The sequence below is a fragment of the Lepidochelys kempii genome, chromosome 8 (assembly GCF_965140265.1).
Source record: "Lepidochelys kempii isolate rLepKem1 chromosome 8, rLepKem1.hap2, whole genome shotgun sequence".
In the NCBI taxonomy this organism is placed as follows: Eukaryota; Metazoa; Chordata; order Testudines; family Cheloniidae; genus Lepidochelys; species Lepidochelys kempii.
The window spans coordinates 105,128,693-105,144,380 of record NC_133263.1 but is presented as its reverse complement, the minus strand read 5'-3'; the positions used below and the strand labels follow the sequence as shown (position 1 = coordinate 105,144,380).

Sequence of the window (15,688 nt, the reverse complement as noted above, 5' to 3'; positions counted from 1 at the left end):
CAGTGCTGTCACTGATGCCAACCCAACCTGGCCCGGCCGTGCCCCCAGAGCAGCGCCAAACCGGGAGACACTGAGGCAAATATCCCCTCCCTACCATCCCCCTGCATACCCATCCTGCCTTCTCCTGCCCCAGCTGCGCCCACAGCCCGTTGCCCCTAGCGGGAGGGCTAATAACTTGGTCACAGCCAGAGCTATAGTAGGGGGCCCCCCCTGAGGCTGAAGATATGGGGCAGGGTGGGGCAGGCGGCTCAGGGCCCCACAGCGTGGTGCTGGGGAGCTGTGTGCCGCCCTGGTGACGGATCCACTGTCGAGGGCGCCCCCTTATGGCAAGAGCCAGCGCTGCGGCACGTCTGCCTCTTCCTGTCCTCAGGGCCCCCCATGGGCCAGAGCCTTGCCCCCCCCGGAAGTCACAGCATAATCCACCCCTTCCAGGGAATCAATGCCCCACCCAGTGGCATCCCACCCAGCGCTAGTCACCCCCCATCTCCCGCCCCGACGAGGCCCCTCAGCAACCCCACTCTCTGTTCAGTGGGGCGGGTTCCCGCTTCCTCCTTGGTGTCCCCCAAACACTTAACCTGCTTGGGGAGCTTTGAGTCTCCCTCGGTTCTCCTCGGCTCGCTGCTCCTCCGCCGGGACGCCAGCCCCCGAGGGCAGTACCCCTTAGCCAAGGCCCGTCACAGCAGCTGGCTCCACTCCTGGGGTCTACCCTGGCCCCAGCCCTTGGTCAGGGCTGGGTTGTTAGGGTGGATCCCGCAGCCTCCTCCCTCTGCTCTGAGCGCTGCCCTGTAGGAACACGGCTCAGCTCCTCCCCAGCTGGGTCCACTAAGGAGCAGAACCCAGTCGGCTAATTGAGCCCTCAAGCCCATTAACTTTTCTGCTGCTGGTGGACCCCCCATGCCCCTTTCCATTTCTCAGGCAGACTCCCTGGCCGGGGGCGGAGGGCGGCCCGGTGGCGCCGCATGGTGCTGGGGAGGCGCACACGCCCGGCTCTCTCAGGGACACTTCACCTTTGTTCCTTCTTGGTGCTGTTTTCCCTTCATCTGAACCAAAAGTCGCTTGGCCTGAGAGCCGGCGGTTGCTGCGGAAACATAACCAAAGCCCCTCAGCGCCGGCCGCAGTCCGAAGGGTTAAGTACCAGGGTCCCTGGCACACGGTCCCCAGCCCCCCAGATCAGGCCCGGGACTGGTCCCAGGGGGAGCACAGGGGGGCAGGCTGCACTGGCTCCTGGCTCCCGCAGGGCCCCTCCCAGGAAGGCTCTGGGGCAACGCTGCGTTTGCTGCCCAGCACACACAGCGTCCCGGTCAGCTCAAGCCAAGTTTACTGCCAGTGCTGCCAAAGCAGGAGACGGGTCCCGGGGTAGGGCCCAGGCAGGACCGATCCACCCGCAATGGGGCTACTCGCCCTGGGAACTGCCGTCCCCTAGGCCTGCTGGGCCACAAAGACCATTCCTCGCCAGGGCACAGTGCCACCCCTCCCCATGCCCCAGGGCCGGGCGCTGCTTCGCCCCGTTGCATTCTGAGAGGCCCACGAGGCCGAGGGCATCTCTTGTTCTCCCTCTTGTATGGCCCATTGGAGCACACGCCGCTGGGGGAGGGGTGCCAGGATTGGGCCCTGCAGCTGGCCCCTGGGGCACTCCATCCACCGACTGTCCCAGCAGATGCTGCCCCATAACCCAGCTGCCCAGCCAGCTCCTGTAGGGTGCTCTGGGAGCAAGCGTTTCACCCCCCCCAAGACGTGCTATGGAGCTGGGGTTCCTACCAGCTGGCCTAGGGCTCACCCAGAGCTCCCTAGAAATGGGCCATGGTCACCTACGGGCAGGAGAGGTACAGGGGAAGGGCACCTCGCCTTTCCACGTCAGGCACAGTGTGTCACCAGCGAAACCCCGTCGCTGGCCTCGCTCCAGTGTAGCCGAGCCAGCAACCCCAGAACACCATGGCTGGGAGCGCCCACAGGCTCGACCCCATGGAAAGCGGCTCACGGCATTAGCCGGGCTACTGGACGTGCTGGGGGGGGGGGGGGGGCGTCTACATCACCCCCTGTAACAACGTTGTCACTGGGTACCCGCTGTCGGCTCTCCCTTTCCCTGGAGAGGATCAAGCTGCTCCCGGTCACCTCCTCAGAAGAGCTGGAATATTGTCACTGATCTGCTCCAAGCACAGGGCACGGCACCATTCCTGGGCCGGGACCGCCCCCCCCCTACACCCCAACGTGGCGCCATCAGCACCTTCAAAGCCGAGAGAGAAGGCCCTGGCCCAGGGAGCTCCCTGCCGGATCAGATGACACAGCAAGGGAGCGTAAGAGGGGGCACGTACGAGGCTGATACCGGGGAAAGTCAAGTCCTGCAGGTATTGTTAGGGAGTCTTGGATGATTGATGGTTTAGTGCTACAATGTGCAATAAGGAAGTGAAATTAACTGGAGTGCCCAGGTTGGTCCATTCATCCAAGGCTTAGTCACTGTTAGATACAACCCTGGTGGGACTGTTATGCAGGATGGTGTTAGCAGCTGCCATCAAGCGTGGCTTTGAGCTGTAGATCAATCACAGACCTGATTCAAGTCAATGAGTGTATGAGCCACCTTTTAATTAGGCTAAATGTGAGGAGCAATTAAATGCCCCTTTGTGTAGTGATAGCTGAAACAACAGGAAGTCACTGCCCATGGCAACAGGCCACCTAGCTGGGCCAATCAGCTGCTAAGCCATATGGGCCAAGATGTTTCCTCAGGATTCATTGCAAATGCAGGGGCTTTGAGTTTGATTGATTGCAGCTGTGCATGAGAGGCAAATATCCAACAGGATTGCATCAAAGAAATACCTGACCCAGCATCGATTTTTCCTGCTAATGGAAACAATGCAGCAGCAAAAGCACAAATACCGGCTAACTGCTTGGGCCAAAGCAGCACGACACGGTACGACAGCAGCACGGGACATTGCGCACCGGAGCGGTGGGGATAGGAGGGCCCAATCGTGCCATTCTTAGTGCTGTGACTGCTGAAGTACAGAAGGGGCACATGCAGGATTGAGGGCTGAAGGTTCGTGCTTTAGTCTGGACAATAATACTTTGCCCTTCGCTACAGCCTTTCACCCAGTGACCTCCAACGTCACCTAAGCCTCACAGCAGCCCTCACCCCCCCCCCCCCGATTCTGCAATGCAGCCACCTCTGGGGTGGAATGCAGCAGCTGTTTCCCAGACATCCTGCAAACACTGCAGGAGCATTTAGATGGTAACGTTAAAGGTCACGCGAAGCAGAGGCCAGACGCTCAGCCCTGCTCCCAGAAGGAGCCCCGGGCAGGCCAAAGCCCTGCACCCATGCAGCGCGCTCTGGGCCCTTGGGGCACCAGTGTAGCCGGGGTCAGGGGCCTGCTCCCAGCCAGGAATGGCATCGGGCTGTCGGGGGTCCAGCAGCTCCTGCTCAGAGGCCCAGCGGGGCAGCGCACCAGACCAAGCTGCCTGGTTCCATTTTGGGATTAAGGACCTGAGCCCCCCCTGCACCCCACAGGCTGCTGGAGACAGTGCCAGGAACAGGAGGGAGGCTCTGCACTCCCGTGGGCATAGGGGGGCCCAACCCTGATACTCGCAGCAGCCTGGGGAATGACCCCCAGGGTACACACAATATGGAAGATGCAGCAGCTCTTGAATGGGGGGTGTTGACCCAGGTAGAAATGGGGCTAGACTCCATGGAGGGGAGGTACTGGGGTGCCAACTTCCCAGTGTGCTCCTCTGACCTATGCCATGCCCTGGCCCTCAGCCCCTTCCCCTCCATACAGACGGTGCCTGGCCCAGAGCAGCTCCTAGCTCACACTGGTCATGCTTCCCCTCGGCCTGAGCCTAGAAGGGGGGAGCAACAGGCCAGCACCCCCCCCGAGGGCGAGGTACATCTCAGCAGCACAATGCGCCACCCAAGGGCGGGGCCGGGGGATCTCAGGGCTAAGAGACAGGTGCTGGGTCCAAAACAAATGCCCCAGCGTCCTTCTCGGTGCACGGTCAGGCCCCGGTTGCAGGGAGCGGAAACCTCAGCCGGTGGCTGGGAACTCTCTGGGCACGACAGGCCATTACTCAACTTGGCATGAGCAGCCCAGTTCTCACCACCAACCGCTCCCCGCCCCTCCCCACGGCCCCCGTGCCAGCAGAGATGCCTTCCTGGAATCCAGCGACCACTTGGGTGGGCCGGCGGGGTTTGCAAGAGGGCTGGTGTCCCAGGGAGAACAAGCTAGGCCTCCCCACTGCTGGCAGGGAGCGGGGCTCCCAGCCGGGGAGAGTTGCCCAGGCCGGACTCTGGCACCGGGGTGTTTTCTGCCCCGGGATTCCAGCTAGAAGGGGGGTGTTGCTGGAGGGAGCCGGCTGGGCCTAGCCTGGCTGCAGCGGATACGGTTTGACTCACGTTCCTGCTCACAGCGCTCTGGGGCTGTGCCGTGCCGTGCCCCCAGCTGGCGCTCGGGCAGAAGCAAAAGTGGGGGGGTGCAGGGCACTAGCTCAGCACCTGCGCTAATGGCAAGTGGGGCAGAGCCCCGGGCGCTTCGACCCCTCGATGATTCGATGAGCCCCAGTGGCAGGAGCTCCCAGAGCAGCCGCTAACCATCCTTGGTCACCGCCCCCCTGGGCGCTCGAACCGTCACCCCGCCGCTGGCAGAAGCCACAGGACCCAGTGGGGGAAGCAGCTGAGAGCCCAACCAGCTGGGCACAGAACGGCCCTGGGCCCAGGCCAGGCCCTCGTCTGCCCTGCTTTTCCCGGCCGACTCAACTAGGCAGCTGCCAGGCTGAAGCAGCGAATCTCCTGCCTTCCAGGGGAGGGGTCTAGCCCTGGCTCTGCTGCAATTAGTGAACATTTAACTCGAACACACCCCACGCTGGTAGGAGGAAAGATTTCCTTGTTAAAGATCCAGCAGCACCTGTCCCTTCGTCCCCCAAACCAAGGAGAGGAGCCCCCCATGCCCAGGCGATACCCCACCCAAACCCTTCTGTTTAACCCTTCCAGGCCTGCTGGCACCACCCCAGGGCAGCAGAAAAAGCCTCCCCGCCCCTCGTTGCCTGCCATTTATAGCCCTGAGCCCAGACAGCACTGAGCACCCACAACTCCCGCTGAGCTCGGGGTGCAGGCGAGCCGGGGCGGGACCTTGGGGTGGCACTGATCCACCCAGAGAAGCCTGCCGCCTTCCTAGCTCTTAGCCTCTGGGCTTGGCACATGGACCGGGGGAGGAGGGAGCAGGTTGGCCTAGGCAGAATCTAATCACACAGCCCCAGCGGGGACGGTTCCCTCCCACTTCCCCATTTCCCGCAGCTGCTTCCAGGCCCCTTGAAGTCACTTGGGAAGAGCTAGCACAGGATTCCAGGTGTGGGTTCAAAGCCAGCCCCGGCAGGCAGCGAAGGAGAGTTGTTGGCTGCCGGGGGTGAGGGCAGGTCCCCAGCTCACCCGCCAGCAGCCCCACGGGCCCCTTCCAGGCACAGTGAGGGTCTGACAGGCCAGGAGATGCTGCTGGCAGGGCAGGACTGTGAGGGGGCTGTGCCCTGGGGCGAGTGAGGGGGTGGGCATTTGCAGGGCACCTGGGATGCGCCATGCTGCTCCAGGCCAGGGCTGGCAGCGCATGGGCAATGCCCACGTGCTGACACGCATGAACCCCGAGTGAGGGCCAGCCATGCCCAGTGCTGGGAGCATGGAGACAGCAGCCCCGAGATAGCCTAGCAGTGGGGGCGTTCCCCGTGCCACCCCAGCCTTCGAGAGCTCCGAGTGCCCCACGCAGGCCTGGACCCAGCTCCCTGGCCGCAGCCCCATTAGAAGAGGAAACCAGGGCAGAGAGCCGAGGAAAGAGCCCCCCGGAGTCCTGAGCCCCAGGCCCCTGCTCTCACCCGCCCCACAGCGAGACGCACCAGAGCACGAGGGCCCCTGGGCAGTGCTGGCTCGAGGGGCTCCAGGACTTGCACCCGCCTGGAGGACGGCCGATGGCACCATGCCCCTGCCGGGCAAAGGGGGGAGGACGCCTTCCTAGACAGCGCCATGGCAGCCTCACTTACAGCTGAGCCGTGGTCGCTGCTGCCCTGGGAGGTCCTGGGGACCCGGGGCAGGGAGTGGATTTGACCCCAACCCCGCCCAGGGCTGCAGGGTCTTCGGCGCATGCCTAAAGCGACACCTGGTGGCCAGAGGGGTGCACTGCAGGGGCCGGCGGGGTGGGAGGGGGAGAAGGAACCAGTCACAGCTGTTAAACTGGGGGGGTGGGAAGAGGCAGGAGGCCTGGGGCCCCATGGAGGAGGAAGAGGGTGAGGAGAGAGACACCCTTCCTGGGAACTGCACCCCATGACTGTGGGATACGTAATAAGATAGTCCGAGGCCAGGGGCCCTGGCGCCTGGCTGCTTGGGGGGCGATCCTCCCCCCAGTAAGCTGCGGCGGCAGGATGCAGCCTGGGAAACAAATGGGCCGCGCAGATTCCAGTGCAGCCCATCTGGGAAGAGCTGCTGGGTCCGATCATCCGCTGTTCTCGCGGGGGTGGGGGGGAAGGAAAAACGACTGGGAGACACTCCTTCACTTCCTGTCCTAAACCGGGCAGCGGCGCTGCCGGGCTCCACCCCAGAGGTGGCTGCATTGCAGGGGCGGGTACAGCGAGTGGTCCTGCGAGTGCTTGCGAGCGAAAGGCGACGCGCAGTACAAGCTAGCGCACATCTCCGGGGCTCCCAGCGAGCCGCTGCTAGCCAGGCCAGTTCTTGCTCTCGGTTGGGCTCCAGCTTGGTTCGGTCTCTGCCGCTTTGAAAGCCAAGGACCCGGAGACCCATGCTGGTTCTGGCCCATGCCCCGGGGAGCCAAGCCTAGACCTGGGTGTTTATTGAATACACACACTTCAGGGGGGCGAGGGAAGGGGGCCAGTCCAGTGGAACCATGGTGACGGGGGGGGGGGGGTGAAGAGGACAGCTCGGCCCCACGGCGGCATCACTCCTCCCACGGGCTCATGTCCATGTCAATGGCCACGCAGTTGTAGGCCGCGTAGCGCAGCTTCTCCTCATACACCTTGGAGCTGGAAAAGAAGAGCCACTGTCACTGCCCTGAGGGACGCCGGGGCCAGCCAGGCACTGACCAAGCCACGGCTTAAGGCTCATCAGCCTCACTGGACGCATGGGGAAACTGAGGCATGGAGGGGGCGTGCCCCCACCAGCAAGTGGGAAGCCGGGAATGGAACCCAGCTTGCGTGACGCCCGGGCTCACGCATCAGCCCCGAGACCAGCTGACATGGCACCTCCCCCAGCCCCAGGATCAGGGCTCCGAGACGCGGGGGCGGCTGGCCAAAGGGGCCGTTCGTGGTGCAACTCACGTGGCGTAGCTGGGGAGGTAGAGGGAGCTGGAGCAGGTGGAGGATTCGGGGAGCGCCTCTGTCGTCTCAGAGCTGGGGGAGAGAGGCCAAGCAGGTCAGACCCAACCCAGGGAGAGAGCCCCTGGCACAGTGACTCCAGCACCCCGACAGGGGGCTCTGGCATCCCAGGGCCGGACACTCACCCCAGCTTGTCCGGGTAGATGTAGATCCGAGCCGGGAGGCGGCTCCGGCCAGTGACAAACCTCAGGAAGCGGCTGCGATCCTCTGTGGGGAGAGAACAGATGTCAGCCACTCCCGGGTTGGGAGGGAGCCCACCAGGCTAGCCAAGGTGCTTGAGCCCCGTGCTCAGCTGGTCTGGGGACTCAGCCTTGTGCCCTCAGCAGGCAAGAAGTCCCCTGGCTCCGATGGGGAGCTGGGAATTGCTGCTGACGGCTGAGAGAAGGGACCCTGTCATGAGGGCTCAGGCCAGGGCGACAGACTGAGGGCCCTGCTTTGGGAAGGCCGAGTGAATTGTACAGACGGTGAAACCCGGAACCTCTGGAAGCCGGCAGGAGTCAGCGCCACGGGGGAGGCAGGGCTGGGCTGCGCCGGCCGCTCACCATTGGTGAAGTTGCCGAGTGCCTCCCAGAAGTACTGGACCCTGGTGTCCGACGGCTCGAAATCCTCAAACCGAGCTGTGGTGGGGAGGCAGAGACAGAACTGGTTAGACACACAGCAGCCAGCTCCTGCCAGGTCAGGGCTGCTCCCCGCCGGGACATTGCAACTGCCCCCAGGGGCGAGAAACCCCCTCCGCTCCCCCACCACGTGAGCATGCAGATCCGGGGTGCACGGGGCTGTGCATTTACAAACCGGGCCAGGGCACGCGGCAGGTGCCAGGCCACAGCCAGCAACTGGGTCCCGAAGACAATTTCCCAGCAGCCCCTGCACTTACTGAGCTTCTTCAGGGCATCCACCGTCACCTCGGGGTCCCCGCACACCTTCTTCTCCAGCTCCTGCCAGGTGAACAGGTCGAGGACGGCCTGGGGCACCACCTTGAGCAGACCAGCCTGCATGGCAGTGATCTGCAGGGGAAGCAGAGCAACCGGGGGATGTCCCCGGACGGGGTTAGGGCCGGGGCGCGTAGCGCTGGGGCCCACTGATGAGACGGTGCAGCGAGCGCTCCGACCGCGGCGTTAGAGGGGAACGGAGCCCTGAGAGTCTCGCCTGTCGCAGACACAGGAGGGCCAGGCGCTCGGCAGGACTCCACAAAGGGCTGGCCCTTAGCACAGCCAGCGAGACCAGCCCGCGATGCTCGCTGGGCTACACATTAACGGACAGAACCCCCATGCTTCAGGGCACAAGTCACCTCCAGGGGCCGGGGGACAGGAAGGAATGTGCTCTTGGGGCTGGGTCCCACTGCGACCCCAGCCGGCCTTACCTGCTCCTTGCTCTCCTCCAGCCGGGCCTTCTGCACCAGGCGGATGAATTCCTTGCGGTCCTCGTAGCGCACCACGGTGCTGCCGCCATTGGGAATCAGCTCCACCACGCGCTGGTCGCTGAGCACCGTGGTGTAGGTCAGCTCCTGCCCGAACTTGAACTCAAAGGTCTCCTTGTCCATCACGTCCATCACCTCCAGGAGCTTCACCTGGGCAGCCGGGTGAGAGCACTCGCTGGAGAGGGACACCACGGACCGCCCGGGCAAGCCCCCAGCCCCACCCTGCCCCGGAGAGCTTTGGGGCTATGTCACGGGGGCCAAAGGAGGGCCCAACTGCCCACAGCATGGGAGAGCTCGGCATGCTGGGACCGGTCATCTCCATGGGCTGCACCAGCCTTGGCCCAAGCCGGAGCATTGTATGCTGGGACTGGCAGTGTCCATGGGCTGCCTCTGTGTATTGAGATGAGGGGGCTGGAGCTGCACTACAGACCCTGGGGGCGGCTCTGAGCTCCTGTTTCTTTCGCCCCAACACAGGGCGGCCAAACACAACCGGCCCCCAGTCACCGAGTCCCGCCTGCACCCGGCCCGAGCCAGCCAACGGGGAGGGGGTGCTGTCCCAGCATGCCTGGCCAACTGGCAGCCCCCCCCACCCTTCTGCTCACCAGCACGGAGTCCACGGCGGGGAAGTCCTTGCTCCAGCTGACCTCCTCCCCGGTCAGCTGTTTCCACACGAAGCCAGGCAGAGCCAGGACCTGCAGTGGGGAGGAGACACGTGGCTGGGATTGCAGGTACAGGGACACCTCACCAGCTGCACCCCAGTGCCCCAGAAGGGACAGCAGTGCTGATCAACCATCTTCGACACCTCCCAGCTAGTCCGGCCCCCAATGACACTTGCCCAAGGAGAGAGATTTAGGGCCCCTCTTGGAAGGAGGAACATACGGCGCTACCAAGGGTACGGGGCTGCCGCTCCCAGGCTCTGACCAGTAGGCTCCACAACCGCCAGGGCACAGTCGCACAGCTGAGCAGGGGAGGAGCCTGCGAACGCTGCCTCGATTTCTATTTACTGCCGAATTATCACTGAAATGCCTCCATTCTCCCAAGCGCCCAGCTGTCTCTAGCAGGGTCCCCTGGTCCCAGATGTGCAGGGGACGCAGACTGTGCAGGGGTGATCAGGGATTTGCCAGGGCCCCTATAGGGTGCTGGGGACCCTCGGCTCTGCTCGGCTCAGGCCAAGGGGCAGGGGTTTGGGGGAGCAGGGCTGGGGCCCATTAGGGGGAGCCCAGGTCCCGAGCACCATGCCAAGGAGGGGAAAGGCTGGGCCTGCAGCAAGGGCCCCTCCTCATGGGACTCACCAGGAAGTCCTTGCCCCTCAGAGCCGCGCCCATGATCTGACCGATCCACTCGTACTTGGCAAACTCCTTGCAGGACGGGTTGGGGACGTACATGTCCCGGGCCTCCCCGGTGCCGTTACCCTGCAACGGAGACGTGCTCAGGGCTCCCCGCCAGACCCCCGGCGCCAGGAGCTGGGGACAGCCTAGCGCCCTGACCCAGGGGCGGGGGCACAGCTCAGCCACTGGGGGCAGGATGCGCTCCCCAGTGCCCCCCACTGGCTGCCAGGCTGCGGAGGGGGCTCCTCCGAGATCGCATCACTGTCCATGCTGCCCCTCCCTGCTGTGTGACACCCCCCACCCCCAGGCTCCATGGACCCTGGTGACTCCCGCACAGGCTGGGAAGCCAGGCAGCGAGTGGGAAGGGCCGTCTGGGGGCCCACGACGGAGCAGTGCCCAGTGCCCTGGCTGGTGTGGGACGTACCCCGTAACACTACGTTAAGGCCCCTAGCAATATGCCTTGTGACGGACGAGCGTGCTGGCCACATGCCCAAAAGCGAGGGTGCGTCTCGCAATCGCCAGGGCCTGCCTGATGGACACGGGCTCCTGCTCCCCCAAGCCAGGGAGCAAAGCCGCAGTGACAGGACTAGGGGGGACTCCCGCGGCCAGCACGGGGCAGGTCCAGCCCACGCAGCGGAGCGGGGCAGGACCAGCCCAGCTCCGGCCCCCAGCCCCTTGGTACCTGGTTGGACGTGCGGACGAAGAAAGGCAGCGGCACGGGGCTCTCTGCCGAGCTGGGACAGAGCTCCTCAGACATGTCTGCCAGGCTGTCCCGGAACCCGCCTCCTGCAGCCCGGAGACACCGTCCCCCCCTTAGCACCATGAGCCCCGGCCGCAGGCTGACAGCCGGCTACGCTTCCCCCACCCCCGGCTTGATACTGACTGGAAGTCTCCTGCCGATCGCCCCAGCGGCTGGGCCCACTGCCTTTAAAGCACCCTACGAGAAGCGACCCCCAACCCCAGCCCCTTGCCCTGCCCCATCCTGATCCTGGGGGAGGGCCCAGGGGGAAGCACTGAGTGGGGACAGCTTGTAACCCCCACCCCACTGCACACAGGGCAGGTGCCCTGGTCCCGATGAGAGCACGGCTGAGCTGCAGCCAGGCTGGGGCCGAAAGCTGCAGGGTAACCGGACCGCGTCGCCCGTCCCAGCTGCCCCACCCCGGAGCGCCTGGTGGGGAGGGGCCTGGGCCCGGGCCTGGCTCTGGGGACGTACCTTGATCGATGATGCCCTCGGCGATGAACTTACACTCCCACCACTGGTCATAGCGCAGCGGCCACCTGCGGGGAGCCAAGGTGACAGCTCAGAAAGCAGGTCACTCCCGGGCATTCGGAGCCCATGAGAGGGGCCAACCGGGCAACCCAGGGCCAGGGCAGGGAGGGACCACTCGGGGGGCAGGAGTTCAGCCCTGGGGGGCTGCTGGCTCCTTGGCCTCTCTGCTGAGATGGGGCCCAGTGGCTTTGGGACATTGGCCCTTCCCCCCAGAATGGGGCTCACATTCCCTCCCCACAGCTGGCAGGGCCCCCCATACCTGTAATCCAGGGGCTTCTCGTACTTGTCGGAAGGTTTAAGGCCCTCGTGCACCTAGAGCAGGCAGACACGAATGAGACTTGGCCGCCGGCCAGCTGTGGAGGTCCCGCAGGAAGCTACAGGGTCCTGGCACCAGTCCCTGGGAGGCAGGGCAGCGCTGCTATTCCCCGGGGGAGATGGGAATGGACACATGGGGGAGGCTACGTGACTTGCCCGTGGTCAAGCAGAGAGTCAGTGGCAGAGCAGGGAATCGACCCCAGATCTCCCATGTCCCAGGCTAGCGCCCTACCCACCGGGTCCCTCCTTCCCTCCATCATCCCTGGCGGCGGGGCAGGCCGAGGCGGAGGCAGGAGGCTCCGAGGGGCGTGTTGTGCCCCCGCAGGGAGCCGAGCAGCCATCGGCGTTAAAGGTGACAGAGATGCAGCAAAGGGAACCGCAGCCAGACGGTCAGATCCCACTCGCCCCAGCCCGGACAGACGCATGCCAGAGGGACAGACAGACAGACAGCAGCATCTCTCTCCCTCCCTGAGCTACCTGCCCTTAGCACACCAAGGCCAAGCCCCACTCCATACCCCATGTGCCGTTAGCCCCTCCTACTCCCATGGCTCCTCCCACTCCCGTCTTTTCTGTCCCCCGCCCTCGGCTTCATGCCCTCCCCCCGCCATGCTGCCCCTGCACCGGGCACCCTCTCCCAGTATCCCCACCCTCTCCGGACCCTGAGCTTCGCTGGGCCCGCCGGCACCGGCCTGGGCGGGCAGGGCCAGGCCCGCAGCCTCACGGACTCTCCCGGTACCTGGGTGAAGACGGCGTTCTTGCAGCTGGGGTCCAGGGCGGGGTTGTCGCGGTGCTCCATGGCCAGGCGCCGGTTGATGTAGAGCCGCGGCATGACGTTGGGCTTGCTGGTCTCCGAGTCCTTGAGACACTGGGTGAGCAGCGCCGTGCGCCGCTTGGACAGCAGCAGGAACTGCTTGATGTGCTGGCCCGGGCAAGGCGGGGCCTGGGTTAGAGACCTGCGGGTGCCCCCCATCCCATCCGTCTATCTGCTCCACCCCCCCGGAGTCGCAGGGTGCCTCACATGCGTTCTCTGTGCCCACACAACTCCCCCCCCCGCAATTTTCTTTCTTTTTTTTTACTGAAGTGCCCCCTGAACGCACCCCGGCCCCCCGCGGCACTGCCAGCTCCCCCTGCACGCTCCTACTCCCGCACCGGGCCTCGGCTCCCCGCAGCGCCCCCGACATTCCCACCTCTCCTCCCCCTCCGCTTTCAAGGAGCTGCAACCTGGGCATCCCCCTCTCTGGGACCCCAGGGGCACTCCCCCCAGGGCAGCTTGCAGTCCTCGGGAGAAGGGGTGCGTCAGCCCCCCAGAGGCTAAGGAGAGAGGGGAGCCCCGGCCGTCGCTCACCTTGAGCCAGCTGAAGGTGCCGACAGTGTGGTCCCAGGCCGGGACAAGGTGGTGCAGGACGCTGTCCAGGAGCTTGATAAACCTAGGAGAGCAACGGGGGCCGCTCGAGACACAGGGCAAGGCCTGGCCCACGCGAATCGGCCCCAGCCAGGGCACCGCAAAGCCAGGGGCTGCTCCTGGCACAACGCCCCAGGACACTGCACCAAGGGGGGTCGGCAGCGCTCCGGGGTCTGTTCCCCTGGTTGCTGGGCTGACCCAGACACCCCGCTGTGGCCGATACTAGGGGGTGCTGTGCTGCAGGCAGTGTGGGAGAGGGCTCAGTAGGGGGCGCTCTCGCCCCCCCGCAGGCAGGGCTGACCCCAGTGCCCCAGCGTGTCACTAGGGGGCGCTGTGCCGCTGGAAGCAGCATCTCTTGGATAGAGAGCATCCGATTCGGGCCCTGCCCACCTGCGATGAGAAAGGAAGCGGCGAGATCTCACAGAAGGAGATGGGGAGCAAACCCTGGCGTCCGGGCCAGACCCCATTCTGCCTCCCCAAATCCCCCTGGATACGGGATCCCTGCCCCGGCCTGCTGCGAGCGTCGCCAGGGCAGATCAACGCGTCGCCAGGGCAGATCAACGCGTCGCCCTGCGTTCTGCCCCCGGGGTCGGGGCTGCGTTCTCACTGGTGAAGGAGGGGAGCCCTGCAGGTGCGTCCCGCTCAGCGCCCCCTGCTGGTGTCCCTGGGCAGTACCTCTGAATGACCACGGCCCGCCGGTACAGCAGGTCGGGGTCGGTCCCTTCCAGGCGGGGATAGCGCACCAAGCTGGCCTGCTGGAACATGTCCGCACTGAGCCCCAGCTCTCGCTGCCGGGACGACTTGATCTTGATCCCTCGGAGGCGGACGTCGATCCCGTCATCTGCTGAGAAAGGGCAGGGCTGATCCGGTGGGTCCAGGGGCGCCAGGGCAGCAGCCAGCGGGGCTCGGTAATGCCCGGCATGGGGGGGACGGAGCCGCAGCCACCGGAGATGGAGAGACCCCAGGGGCACCCACCTGGGAGGCTATTTCCACCTCAAAGGGACCCAGGAGACCGCACCTGCCACGGGGCAGGTTTAGAACCAGGTTTAGACAGGACCGAGCCGCCAAACTCTAGGGCTGCCGAGATGCGGGCTCGTCCCTAGGAACAGGCACCTCAGCGGCCCCAGGGCTTGGGCTTCCAGGGGCATCAGGCAGTGGAAGCGGGGCTGGGGGCGTGGGGCTCTTCAACCTGCAGCTGCCAGAGCCCCCCTGAGGCAGTCCATGGCCTGGGGATCTCAGCCCACTTCCCAGCAGCCAGGTGGCCACCTCACTAGCCACCAGCACAGCCGGCTCCCTTAGGGACAAGGCCAAGGAGCCCCGGAGACCGAGCATCCTCAGGAGACCACATCCCGAGCGCCCGACAGGAGAGGGCGGGGTTCTCAATGAGGGAGGGGGCCGATCTCGGAGGGGGAGGCTCCTGGAAGTGCAGCCAGCCCATCATGCAGGCTTTTATCCCCACTCACCTCTGCACTCCACAATGCGGATCTCGATGATGGGCAGGTGCGCTGTCATGTCTTCAAGCACACATACATCCCCGATGTAGCTCCTGGAATGACAGTGCAGAGTGGGATTCAGAGCCGCCTGTCCCCCCAGCCAGCATCCATTCACCCCGGGCCAGGGAGGAGGGGCTGCCTAGTGAGAGGAGGTGAGGGGAGCTAGAACCTGGGGGTTTATCTCCCAGCCCTGCAACTGACTGACCATGCGACCCTGGTCACATCACTCAGCCTCTCTGTGCCTCGGTTCCATGGGGCGAAGACGTTAGCACCACTGCGTCTGTAAAGTGCCCAGAGATCCTCTGGAGAGCACAGCGCTACCGTCCGAACTCTCAGGGATGGGTGGGGAGTCCACACGTGGGCGGTGATGGGCAGCTGCGCCGGGCCCTGGAGGGAAAGCGGGTAGGGGGCAGCAGCCGGCCCAGCCTTAGATATCTCCTAGCAATGGCTGATTTCCCCAGGCTGGAGCCGTCAGCTGGTCCCTCGCAGGGGGAGTAGCCAGATCGCTGAGTTGATGCTCAGGCTGCGGCTTGGGGCTCAGTGTTACGGCCCTGCAGTTTGCCCCGCTACAGGCCGTCCCCCCGTCCTGCCAGAGAACACCCCCTCCATGCACCACAGCCGCTAACCGGGACCACTCCGCTACGGGCCGAGGGGAGGGGGGCTGCCCCCTAAACAATCCCGGCTCGTTGGAACCCGGGGCTCTTGTGCAGACCCTCTGTGGGGAACGGTAGCTCAGCTGCATGTGGGGGGGCAGGGGTGGGTGACTCATTATTTGCAACATGACCAGCCCCCACCCCCCACTTCTAACCCCTCGGGCTGGAGTCACCGGTTGCTGGGCTGGGCGGCCAGGCTAAGATGGAGGGCGCTGTGACCCCTAGCGTTCAAGCCTGCAGCCGGCCAGGAGAGCCTCAAAGCAGGACACAGCTATCGGGCTGGGGATTTCCTTAGCCACCCGCTGATTTCTAATCCACTCCTGTAACCGGTGCATGGGGAGACAGCAGAGCCCTCGCCAGGATCTGTGCCATGCATCTCAGTGCCACTTGGGCATTAATACACACCACAGACACAGAGCAGAGGGGGAAAATGAGGCACAGAGAGGCGAGCTCCTCTCTC

General features: G+C 64.9%; 1 protein-coding gene across 4 annotated transcripts in view; it reads right to left on the bottom strand.

Moving 5' to 3' along the window:
• Positions 1 to 6,761: 6,761 nt before the first annotated feature.
• Positions 6,762 to 15,688, bottom strand: part of HECTD3 (HECT domain E3 ubiquitin protein ligase 3) — a 15,626-nt gene continuing 6,699 nt past the window's right edge. For 3 of the 4 annotated variants that reach the window (XM_073357903.1, XM_073357906.1, XM_073357905.1), the window contains exons 7-21: positions 14,546 to 14,628; positions 13,758 to 13,926; positions 13,026 to 13,107; positions 12,417 to 12,599; positions 11,625 to 11,677; positions 11,309 to 11,373; positions 10,778 to 10,881; positions 10,060 to 10,179; positions 9,370 to 9,459; positions 8,711 to 8,917; positions 8,225 to 8,354; positions 7,893 to 7,967; positions 7,476 to 7,557; positions 7,294 to 7,365; positions 6,762 to 6,999 (exon numbers count right to left, since the gene is read on the bottom strand). In XM_073357903.1, coding sequence (XP_073214004.1) covers positions 6,915 to 6,999; positions 7,294 to 7,365; positions 7,476 to 7,557; positions 7,893 to 7,967; positions 8,225 to 8,354; positions 8,711 to 8,917; positions 9,370 to 9,459; positions 10,060 to 10,179; positions 10,778 to 10,881; positions 11,309 to 11,373; positions 11,625 to 11,677; positions 12,417 to 12,599; positions 13,026 to 13,107; positions 13,758 to 13,926; positions 14,546 to 14,628 — 1,600 coding nt within the window. In that variant the 3' untranslated portion in view covers positions 6,762 to 6,914. The remainder of the gene's footprint in view (positions 7,000 to 7,293; positions 7,366 to 7,475; positions 7,558 to 7,892; positions 7,968 to 8,224; positions 8,355 to 8,710; positions 8,918 to 9,369; positions 9,460 to 10,059; positions 10,180 to 10,777; positions 10,882 to 11,308; positions 11,374 to 11,624; positions 11,678 to 12,416; positions 12,600 to 13,025; positions 13,108 to 13,757; positions 13,927 to 14,545; positions 14,629 to 15,688) is intronic. The other variant, XM_073357904.1, reaches the window with a different exon arrangement.